This window comes from Marmota flaviventris, chromosome 17 (assembly GCF_047511675.1).
Source record: "Marmota flaviventris isolate mMarFla1 chromosome 17, mMarFla1.hap1, whole genome shotgun sequence".
NCBI classification, from domain to species: domain Eukaryota; kingdom Metazoa; phylum Chordata; class Mammalia; order Rodentia; family Sciuridae; genus Marmota; species Marmota flaviventris.
This window is the reverse complement of record NC_092514.1, coordinates 40,434,595-40,446,830: the sequence shown is the minus strand read 5'-3', so window position 1 is coordinate 40,446,830 and position 12,236 is coordinate 40,434,595. Positions and strand designations below refer to the sequence as shown.

Here is a 12,236-nt window from a genome sequence, read left to right as displayed (position 1 = left end):
TGTGCTGTTCATTTTCTACTGCATATTGTAGACTAATTACATCTTCTTAAGAGAGAAGAAACCAACCTTGACAGATAAATCTCACCAGAGCTTAAACTGGTATGACTATACCCTTCTAAAAGACAATATGACTAGAATTCATACCAATAGAAAACAAAACATTGACTATCACTTTTAGCATATATATTTTTTCTTCATTATGAACTTTATTTGATTAAAATCACATCATATAATGACCTTATTAAATAACCTGGGAAATGCAAATTGAGATATTTTTTCTAAGTTGCTCTTGTTTCAGACAGATGAAACAATCTATAAAAGGGCCCGAGAGATACTATCTTCTAACTACTGGGAAAACTGCCTGTATCCACATACCTGAGACATAAGTTTGCCATGCAATGCACTGCAGCTCTCCTGACTTCAGGGTCAGACTGAGCCAAGTCACTCAATGTTGTTAAGAGGCCGGTCTTGCCTAGCAAGTCTGGAAGGTACTACAACAAAATAACAGTCAATGTTGGTTTAGGAAAAGCTTCCAGGAAAATATTACTATTTAGACAGATTTTATTTTTTTAACTAACGGGCAGTTAAATGTCAAAAGACTAGCTATTAAAAAAAAAAAAAAAAAAAAGACTAGCTGTTAGGTAAATCTTTCGGATGGGTGTAGTAAATATGCCAAAAAATGGCAGAAGGATCATTACTAGGTAGTTGCTAAAGCTTTTTAGACATGGCTGTGCAGATGATGGGTAATGATAATAATGATGGTTAACAGTTAAGAGTGCCAAGTATTTACAAGGCTAAGATTGTAAATCAAAGCTACATGTCCAATTAATGGCAGGATAAAAACCTAAAGATAGGTCTGTTGACTCCAAAGCCTCTGCTCCTCATCTTTCAAAAAAAAAAAAAAAAAAAAAATCAGGACACAGTTAAAATTACCTTTTGACATTTTGAGCCATTATAGTAAACCAGAGCTGCCAGGGCTTGAAGGATTTCCATGTGTGTCCAGGAACTACACTGATGAATAGCTGAAATAGTATATCCCATCAGGAAATCCAAGTTCTGTTCATCAACAATCACCTACCGAGAGAGGAAAAAATACAGATGATCTAACTTCTTAAAAATGTTTTTGTCTTTTTAGAGATTATCTATGCTCACCTGAATCAAGTTGTGCAAGGAGTATATATCCACCTTTTTGGGGTCGAAAGGATCACCTCTAAATCTTTGAAAGTTTGATCAGGTTAGAGGCCTTTGACATGTCCCAGGGTCTCGTTCACTTCTCCCTTTAGTCCCTCCACTCAAAGTAAAACCTTGTAACTTTCCCTTGAACTAACTATACACTGATAGCTGTAAATATTAACCTACAGGACTTAAAACACTGAATTGTCTTAATTCAATTAAACTACCTTATACATAGTAATCATTCAATATATGGTGAATAAATATGCCTGCTAACTACCTACTGTGTTGCTAGCATGGTGTAGGGAATACAATGAGAAATGGCACATCTCTGTCCCTCCTTATTTTATAATCTTCTTGGCACAGATCAGGCTAATCCAACTATCAATTTATGGACATGACAGGACAAATAGTCATCAAATGCCAGAAAGCTGGTTATGGACTATAGGTGTCACAAGTACACCCCTGAGACTAGTCAATATTTGGAAGCCACCTCCCATCAGTTTGAAACATTCTAAACTTGAAAACAGCCTATCTCATGTAGTAGAAACTGTTGGCTACCTATCGGCATCCATGCTCTCTTTCCCTCATGGCAGAGTTCTGATTCTACTCAAATGCCCATTTCTCTCACATAAAACCTCTAGCAAATCCTAATTAGTTTAGTAGTTCTCAACCAGAGGCAATCTTGACCACCAGGGAACATCTGGCACAATGTTTGTACACATTTTTGATTGTTACAATTAAAAAGGTGCTGTTGACATCAAATGAGTAGACGTGATGATTGCTGCTAAACATATCCTACAATGCACAGGACAGCTTCCATAATAGAGAATTATTTAATTCAAAACATCAATAGTTAAAAAAAAAAAATCAATAGTGTCGAGGGTCAGAAACCCTGAAGTAAGTCCACTGTGGCTGCACAGTGTAATCATTTAGGAAGCTTACGCCCTCTAGGTGATGCTAATGTGCAGTCAAGGTTGAAATCATTGTTTTAAGCACTCATGGTAATTCCATTCCCTTTTTCAGAGACTGGTTTAGAGAGATGTTTATATGACTTAAGTCTCCAATGAGATATCAGGAGAGTCTACTGGAGAATTTATGGGACAAATTTCCTCATTTGTAAATAAAAGAGACACAAAATTAACAGGGATAATCTGGCTTCTGTGGAATGTTATTTAGTTATTTTGCATAGGATGCCTAGAATGGAGGCAGCCATCTTATGACTATCAGAGAGGCTGAGTATAACACACACTGAGGACTGCAGAATGGAAAAATGCTAGTAAATCTCTTATTATTAAGGGACTCTAGAGCTGCTTCCTTTGGGACTTGAAGTGTGGCATTAATTGTTTCTTCTTTTTTATTGTTTTGGTACTTAGGATTGACTTTTCTGTTTTTTGAACCCAAAGCATCCTAGTAGACATATGCTAATTGATAACGCTTTTCACTCTCAATTACATTCATGTACTCATGTGTAACAGTCTTAATCCTAAAAATCAAAGTGGGTTTATCTAGCAAGTTGGAAAAGGTTCTAGAAATAGGTAGGGAGCTGCAGTTTAGATCTTGATATAAATAACTGGTGTCTTTTTATCCTGGTGTACCCTCTTCCCCAAGCTACTTCTTAGGTTTTATGTACATAAAAAATAAATTAAAAAAATGATAGTTTGAGGAAAGAGAAAAAATATTGGTAGGAAAGAATTCTGGGATCATTTCAATCCTGAGATGTATCTTGGTCAACCGTACATACCACGAAAAAAAAAAAAAAAGTCTAAGGTCAGGAGGCCTGGTTGACACAGTGGTTACTGAATCAACAGGAATACTTCTAATATGCTTCTAATAGACAAACTTCTAGAATTGTGCAGAATAATGTTCTTCTGGTCAGAGTTATGTTTGTTTTAGTATCATTTTAATTTTTTTGGTACTGGGTATTGAACCCAGGGGTGCTTTCCACTAAGCTACATCCCCGACGTTTTTACTTTTACTTTTTTTTTTTTTTTTTTTAGGTGGTGCTGGGAATTGAACCCAGGGCCTTGTGCGTGTGAGGCAAGCACTCACTCTACCAACTAAGCTATATTCCCAGTCCCCAGTATTTTTACTTTTTATTTTAAGATAGGGTATCATTAAGTTGCTGAGGATCTCCCTAAGTAGCTGGAGCTGGCCTCAAACTGGTGATCCTCCTGCCTTAGCCTCCCAAGTTGCAGGGATAACAGATGTGCACCACCATGCCTCGCTTGTTTTAATATCATACTGAGGCATTTGCTTTTCCTAGTGTCTCAAAAGATTAGTTTATCATACCTACTATGGATATAGTATTTCAAAAGCATTTGCTTATTCTCAAAGTTCATGATCTGAATCCTAAAGTTACATACATGATTACCTGTAATCTGTTTAGTAAATGGTGGATCAGCTGAGACACTTTGCTGACAAGATGATTCTGATTAAGAGGCACCAGTCGGCAAGCTTGGACAAGAAGAGCACTGACATCCTACCAAGAAAAAAACAATCAAACAAAAAAACCACACAAAGGTAACATTCCCACTAATCAAGTGAAAGCCACCCCCATCCCCGCACCAAACACAGGAAAATGGGAGAATTAAACTGAATGTTCATACTGAAGAATGGGAAAAGATGACATCTGAATGAAATGTGAGGCAGAAAAAGATGAAATAACAGCACAAAAATAGGGTGTGCTAAAAAAGAAAAAGTATAAATATCATTTTTGTCAAACTAAAGACTCCAGAGTCTCTACCATGTATAGACAATAGAATTAAATAACCAAAGAAAGGCTTCCAGCATATAAAAGCACATAATGAAGTTAAATATACCAAAAAATGAAACCAACTAGATTTTCAATGTCATTAGGAAAATTGGAAACGACACATAAATTTTACGTAAAATTGGGGAATTATTAAAAAAAGAAGAAACTATTTGCAAATCATATCATTCTTTACTGGTGTTTACTGAATATAAAGGCTCTGAGCACCTACTATGTGCCAGGTAGTAGGCTAGGTCCTTGGGCTCCAAAAGTGAAGCAAACATTTTTCTGAACCTCAAAGAGCTCAGAGTCTAGTGAGGGAGACAGAAAATACACAAATAATTAAATTAAGTGCTGAAAGAATTAAGTACAAACATTGTGGGAAAATAGTGATTATGCAGTATTGTGTACAGTTATATAGAATCTGGAATGAATTGAAGGATGAATAGAATTTTTCCAAACAGATCAGCTATCAAAAAAACACTTCAAGAAAAAAAAAAAATGGAACTGTGTAAAGACTTGGGAGACGCAAAACACCAGCAGCAAGAATAGTACCTTCGAAATGCAGACAAGACACAGAAGGAGGAGTGATAGGAGAGAAAACTGGAAAAGCACATATTTTTGCAAAAATATCAAAGCATACAAATAAATCAAAAGTCTTCCTGACTTCTTCTTAATCCCACTCACACTATTATCTTGCTGTGAACACTTCTGGATTTTTTCTGCATATATAAACATATGCATATTTTAAAATTCTTCTCCTTTCTTGAACCCCATATTGACTTGCATAAATTGTTGGGCAATTTTGCTTCAACCATTTACCATATGTATAGATATTCCCAGATCAGGTTTTCATTTTTATAGGCAGTTTTTTTTTTTTTTTTTTTAACCAAAGGAAAAATCACTCTGGCAGCACAGCAAAAGGGTTGGACCAGAGGAAGGCATTCAGTTTAGAGAAGACCAGTGCAATAGTCCAAGCTAGAGTCATCTTGCCAAAGGCACTAGCAATGGGAACAAAGAGAATAGTATGGACTGAGAAACATGTTTGAAAGAGATTCTGAAGAATCTGGATCGGACAGGCTCCAAGTCAAAGGAAAGGGAAAAGAACAAGGGTTTGTGTTTTGCATGTCCTGGAGGATGGGATGGATTGGGGATGAAAGTGTGTAGAGGTAACATTCATTTTTAAAAACTGTCAAGCTTGAGTTGCCTGTGAGCATGAGAAGGCTGTGGCTCAAGTGTTTAGAAAATTATTAAGTGATATCCAAGACTTGGTGTGTATAAAAAAGATTTCTCGGATAGCGAAAAGAACTTCTAAAGAGGAGGCAGAGGGGGTAGAGGAAGAACGGAAAATACAGGGACTTTGTTACAGACTGAGGCTCCACTTCTAGCTGTTGTTTGCCAACAACGTGATAATGGATCTTTGTGAACTTCAATGTTTCCATCGGCAAAAAAACGACCTAATAATTATGCACACTTTAAGATTCCTGGAATGGTTCATGGTAAAGTACACATTAAATAAACAGTAGTTATGAATTTAATTGACAAAAGCGTTTGGTATGCATAGAATGAAAGTGGAGCGTGAGAATGGAAAGGTGGTGCCAGATGCGAGGTGTTAGAGCAGAAATCATCAAACTGGGCTTTGAAAGATGAGAGTTTGCCAACCACTGCAGAATCTTTCAGACGGAGGACAGCAGAGAATATGCCAGGATCGGAGGGAGCAAGCCAGCCTGGATTTAAGTCATCCGGGGCGCTGGGTGAGAACAGCCAGGAGAGGCAGGCTGGAGTTACCAGCTGGGTTCCCTGAGGGTGGGGCCGTGGCAACAGCGCGGCTCCCGGTCTCCCACAGGCGAGGCGCCTACCTCTGCGGCCACGCCGCCGCCCTCGCTGTAGTTCTCGGAAATGAGCTGGTCAAAGAGCAGGTGGATCTCGGTGCGGGCGGAGCTGCTGTCATCCGGGCGCAGGGCGCGGAGCCTGGCCGACAACCGGCGGAACCCATTGTGCTGCTCAGGGGGCGGCTCCCGCGGCGCCTCTCGTAGCTGCCCGCACGACGGCGAGCCGGCAACTTGCACCCCCGCCATCTTCCCTACGTAAGGCCCCTGGAAAATACTTCCGGGGCATTCCCGGGTTCCGCAATCTAGTTCCGGAATGCCTAATATGGACCAGAAAGGCCAACGAAGAGGTTTCCATGACTGCTGTACCCTTCAGCCGGGTACCTGCAGGTGCTGTCTGAAATCAGCTTAAAAATATTTCGCCCGCCCACCTCTTCTGAGCGCAGGCTGAAAAGTGGAGTCTCTATTTGTCCTCTCAGAAAGTTTGTTTTTGGGCAGGGCTGACAGTCCTGTTGAGTACTAGAGTTTCAGATTAGGGCTGCAGTTGGAGAAGGGTTGCAGTAAATGGCAATGGCGGAAACTGCTGGTTCTCAGAAGTCCTTCTACTCCTCTTACAGCGTGTTAGAACCCCTGATTTTTCCCCAAGCACAAATGCACCCTGACTAAAGATTACATTACCCAGTATTCCTTGCAATTGATTCTATCTATGTGATTAAAATCTGGCCAATAAAATATAGGGCAGCTTTCCAGTACTTTGGTGACAGCTGTTTCTTTGTTCCCTTTGCTTCTCTTCTGACAGTGAGTGTTCTTATGGGTCATGAGCCACCTCTCACCACTAGGAAAGTAATTTTGAAGTTTAAATTGAACTATAGAAAATATAACCTGCCTGGGGGTGACCTAGTTGGCATTGGAGACCCCAAGATTTTCTGAAAGCTTGAAGGCGAGAATGGGAAGTAAAATAGCCATTTAAACAATGATCAGTTTTCAGTCACCCAGGAGGTGAAGACTGGACATTCACATTTGGGTAGACTGAGAAAAGCATCTTTAGGACTTTTGAGTTCTACAAATCTTCACCTCTGGCTCCTGGAAAAATCTTGAAGTCATCTGAATATACATGTTTTATCCTCAGAATAAAACACTGGTCATCATTGAAAATTGTGAATGTGCTTTTTAGCAGAGCTAGTTCTTTGAAGAATTTGAGCTTCTTTGGGGAAAAATGTTTATTTTTTTTGTTTGGATTTAGATTCCATTATGCTTGTATATTATTGTTCATTCTTGGAATAAGTGTACATAAGTGTTATATATGTGCATGTATGCATGTGTATTTGTGATACTGTTCAAGCATTTTCTCAGAGAAAATCAAAAGCTGAAACTAGTCTCTAGATGTTTTAGTTGGGACTCCCTCAAAATAGAGCCTCAGACAAGATTGGTATGTGAGTCATCTATTCAGGAATAAACAGGGAAGGAAGGAGAATCAATATAAATATATGCTATTGAGTTGGGCATTGCAAGAAGTTTCTTATCACTCAATCCTTGGAGTTTTTTGTTTTTAGTTGTAGATGGACACAGTATCTTATTTATTTATATGTGGTGCTGAGAATTGAACCCAGGGTCTCACACCTTCGAGGCAAGTGCTCTACCACTGAGCTACAGCCCCAGCCCAATCCTCTGGAATTTCTGAGAAATCTTATGGAATGCTCTCAGAACTCCCTCCTGAGGAATGGAGGACAGAAGCATATATCTGCCAGCTTTTGACCTATATTGTCAATTATCACCTGGCTAGGCATTAGCTCTGTAGTTAACATGCACCAATGTGCAATGTTTCCTAGAGGAGTCTCCTGTTGCATAGTTAAAGCAGCCCTGAGGCAAAACTGAGATGGTTTGGGATATAGAGTATATGTTTGAGGCAAGGTTCTGACAAGTTATATTTGACAACCACTACTAAATAGTTTACTGAGGTAAATCATTGCTGTAAGTATGGTTCTAAGCGTTTAAGACCAAAAGTATTTGAAGTAGTGCTTAAGAGATGTTCAACACACTAGGATAGAAGGATGTAAGGCCTGGTCCTTACCATACTGGAGTTGGTGTGAAGAGACTGGGAATAATCTGGGTTTAGAGGGGTTTGTAGTAGGCTACAACATAGATTACCCATATATAGTGTTATTTAATATTGAATGACCCAGATATTGTAACGTATACCAATGTCAATCTGTTGAGTCATGATAGATTATATCCTTGTGGATAGAAATAAATATTCCTATTTCATGGTGATCAGCAACTGAAGGAAAAATTTATCAAGCTCTCAGGGAAACTTTTGAAAGCCCATTTCATTGACTTGAGGTTAGACAGTAGCACCCCAACACCCACCTCCAACTCTGAGACTATGAAAACTAACAGTCTCTCCCAAGAAAATTTCCTCACACATCTTTGATCCTTGGTACTCTCAACATTTAAATAGTCTTAGAGTGATTGCGGAGCTGTAAGGAGTGTTAAACAAGTTTATAGCCATTTCCCTTTTAACTTCTTCATTGGCTGATGTGGAACCTTATTCTGGAATTGCATTTCTTTCACATTTGCAACGTAAATCAAGCTTGCATACCCCCACTCTAGTTCACATCCTTGTATATTTTTTCAGAACATTTATGATAATCTGTAGTTATTGTTTTTGTTTGTTTGTTTATTTACATGTTATCTGTTTCCTCTTCTAGAATGTGAGTTTCATGAAGGCACAAATCTTGTCTGTGTCATTGACCATTGTATATTCAGTGCTAGCAAGCACATGGATGCAGTAGGCATACACCTATACTTGTTGATAAAATGAGTAAATTCACTGTTTTAATTGTTTATCCAGGGCCCTCTAGTTTTCATCTATTGGGCGATGGCACTTTTTATGAAAATGCTTTGTAAACTATGAAGTTTTATAAATTTTGCATTCAAATGATGAGATATTATTATTTTCTCTCTTTATAGTGAATGAAATGATGCTAGAAAGCTTAAATAGTTTGTCAAGTTCCACATTAACAGCATTGGTCAAAATCAGACTTTAACCTAGGCCAGCTAAGTCTTAGGTCTGTGATTATGAAGAACATAAACAAGAAATTATTAGACATTTTTACCTCCCATATTTTTTGTAATGGGGGGAAAAACAGAAATGAGGGGCTGACTTTCAGTATCCAGATTAAAACTAGAAACTAGAGACTGGGAAGGAGAATTGGCCTTGTGTCTTGTTCTAGATTCTTGTAAAATTAAGGGTCAACAGCCCATCTATTTGGTAAAAATAATAATAGTAATAGTAGTAAACATTTATTGAATATAGTTATCTCTTGGAGTTCATGATTCATTGGTTCTAGGACTCCCCTGAGGATATCAAAATCTGAGAAGGCTCAAGTCCCTTATATAAAATGGCATAGTATTTGCATATCACCTGCAGACATCTTACCATGTAGTTTAAGTCATTTCTAGATTACTCATAATATCTATTGCAATGTAAATGTCATGTAAATAGTTGTTATACTATATTGTTTAAAGAATAATGAGAAGAAAAAAAGGTCTGCACATTTGGTGGCAGGCACAATTTTTTTTTGTTCCACATATTTTCATCCTGCAGCTGGTTGAATCTATGGATTCAGAACCTGTTTGGATATGGGGAACCAACTGTTGGGACCACTATGTCAGGCACTATGCCAAGCACTGTACAAGAACTAAACTCTTTGTAGGTCTATGATGTCTATACTATTGTACTAATGAGGAAACTGAAGCACAAAAATGTCAGGATATTTGCTGAAGGCCACACAGCTGCATGTGTGCCTTGGTTTGAAATTCAGAGTAGATGGTTCTAATTACTGTGTTATAATGCCTATCCCTCAGAGTTTGACACAGGATAAAAGTGTAGGCCCCAACACCTATCTTATGAAATTATGTAATTAATTTTATGCAAATTACTAAATTTACCCAAACTCTTTTCTTACTTATGAAATGGTCATGATAAGTATAGTCAAAAGATTGTTGTAAGAATAACTTAGAAGTTGGGCATAGTAGCATATGCTTGTAAGGAGGCTGAGGCAGGAGGATCTCGAGTTCAAAACCAGCCTTAGCAATGGTAAGGTGCTAAGCAACTCAGTGAGATCCTGTCTCTAAATAAAATATAAAATAGGGCTGGGGATGTGGCTCAGTGGTTGAGTGCCCCTTAGTTCAATCCCTGGCATTTCCCCCCTCCCCACAAAAAGAATAACTTAGATAATGCTTGCGAAGAATTTAACATATTCCTTGTCGCATTGAAAATATTCAACAAATGTCATGTATCTTCCTCCTCACCTTCCTCATCTTCACTGCCACCTCTCACCAAATAACTCAAGTAGTGTGGATGCTTTTAAAGTGATTATTTATTGAAACAAACACCTCCTCTTCCCTTCCTCCATACTACTTGTAGTCTCCATCCATAGGTCCTGATTTTCATTTCTCTTTCCAGTCAAGAATCTCCAGACAGTCCCATCATTGCAGGCAGAAACTACAGGAAGAGATGAGCAGTTATTAGAGAAGATGGCCCTTAAGATAACTCTTTGAGAAATGGACAAAAAATTTATATGTGAGACCTACTCTTTTGGGGACCTGGATCCACAGAATACAATTCTGAAAATCCATAGCAGCTGCAAGTGGCCAGCAAGGTCCTGAGCATTCCAAGGATTGCAGGTGGATTGGGCAAGTAATATGTTTTGAAGACAAATGGTTTGTTTTAAAAATGTATACTGATTCTATTGTGTTTAGTACAACTTAATTTATAATCAAAACTGAATCATGGTGGCTTTTTACTATGCTTTCTTCAATTAATAGCTACTGAAAATAAAGAAACTACCACATGTATCCCCTGAAATATCTTTTATAGGAGAGGGATGCTTATAGGTCAACAAGACAATATCTATCAAATGGTCAATAATTATACTTGGTCAATAATTATGCTTCTTAGAATTTACCCCAAGAGAATTAATACAGGCATGTTTAATTTACTATTCATTATAGTCATATTAATATTATAAAAATAAGAGCTATCTTAGAGGTTACCAAGTACATGAGCATATATGATGGGCTTAATGCCAGTAGAGATGATGGAATGGAAGACTCACTTTTAATACTAAAATTTTTCACTAGTGATTTTTAAGTCAAATAATTGAGAAATTGAAATAGGTACAAGATTCTCATTTTAAAATACATATTATATATTTATGTTTAAAATATGCATCATCATGTTAAGCAGACATTTTTGGGGGTTGTGGGATTATGGGTTATTTTTATCTTCTTTTTTTTTCCTAAAAAAAATAGCCTGATTTTTTTTTTTCCCCAGGATATACCGGGTAAGGAAATTATTTTAAAAGTTTGGAAATCACTATCTTGTGATGGGATACATCTTTTATTGGGGGTGAAGAGGGAAAGGCTACTAGAAGACAGGCTTCTGTCGCATCCAATTTTGGAAAGTCTAAAAGGGAGCCATGTGTACAACCTGCCCGGGTAGGGCAAGTTTGGGGAAGCAGGATGTTTTTACCTGTGTTTAGTCAGAAGCACAATCATGTCCACACCCGGTGCTGACACAGTGCTCCCCTGGTCCACAGTCCCAGTCACCTCTGCAGAGCTCAGCACAGGCCCCTAAGTTAGAACAGACCAGCTGAAAACCACTGTGCCTGAGGCTTAAGCACTGGGGATGACAGTCCAGGATTAAGGAAGAAGTTCCACTTCTTTCTTTCAATTTAGTATTATAATTTATAAATGATTACTGGCAGACTAATACTCATTAACGTATTGTATATCTCAGTTAAATAACCTCAAAAGGAAAGCCTACCTTAGAGATGGGGAGAAAGTGTTTGTGTTTGTGGAGGGTAAGTGCAAAGAGGCCCCCTGAATGTCCTTACTTCCCCACACTGCAAGGAAGGGGAGACTCACATTTACTGACTATCTTCAAGGGTCCCCTGCAGTCACCTTGTGCGATGAGTCTAACTATCCCCATTTTATAGGTTTTTGCAGCTGGGGTTCACAGATGTGACTTGCCTGCTAATAGATACAGAAGTGGGATTCACCCCTGACCTGCCTGGTCCCTCGGCCTTCTGCTGGCCCACATGGTGAAATTGACCTGACATGAAGAGTACATCTCTAAATTTCAAGGAGTCACTCTTGACCTGAGTGGAGAGTCCCCAAGTTCCCAGAGTTTCAAGATTGGTTTTTGGAACCAATGAAGTAGGACTAAAGATCTGGTTAAGATCTCACAGGGGCTTCTAGCAAAGTATCATGCAGTGCTGTAGATGAATGTATGCTGTGCCTAGATTGGCTACTTAGCTGTTTTCAGGAATTGCTCTACCTGATTCTATCTCTGGACTTCTCTTGGCCTTTGTTTCCTCCTCTGTAAAATGGGGCCCTTAGATCTAGCTGGAAAAAATAAAGCTCATTCTCCATTGTGAACTCCAATCAATGGAGGTGGCTCTTTGGTACTGTGCTGA

General features: G+C 38.6%; 1 protein-coding gene across 4 annotated transcripts in view; it reads right to left on the bottom strand.

The window, feature by feature from the left end:
* Window positions 1-6,036, bottom strand: part of Heatr6 (HEAT repeat containing 6) — a 33,695-nt gene extending 27,659 nt beyond the window's left edge. For 2 of the 4 annotated variants that reach the window (XM_071602957.1, XM_071602956.1), the window contains exons 1-4: window positions 5,785-6,010; window positions 3,548-3,655; window positions 934-1,074; window positions 376-491 (exon numbers count right to left, since the gene is read on the bottom strand). In XM_071602957.1, coding sequence (XP_071459058.1) covers window positions 376-491; window positions 934-1,074; window positions 3,548-3,655; window positions 5,785-6,003 — 584 coding nt within the window. In that variant the 5' untranslated portion in view covers window positions 6,004-6,010. Of the gene's footprint in view, window positions 1-375; window positions 492-933; window positions 1,075-1,152; window positions 1,591-3,547; window positions 3,656-5,784 lie in introns of those variants that run through there. The other 2 variants (XM_027950298.2, XM_071602958.1) reach the window with 2 other exon arrangements.
* Window positions 6,037-12,236: the final 6,200 nt, after the last annotated feature.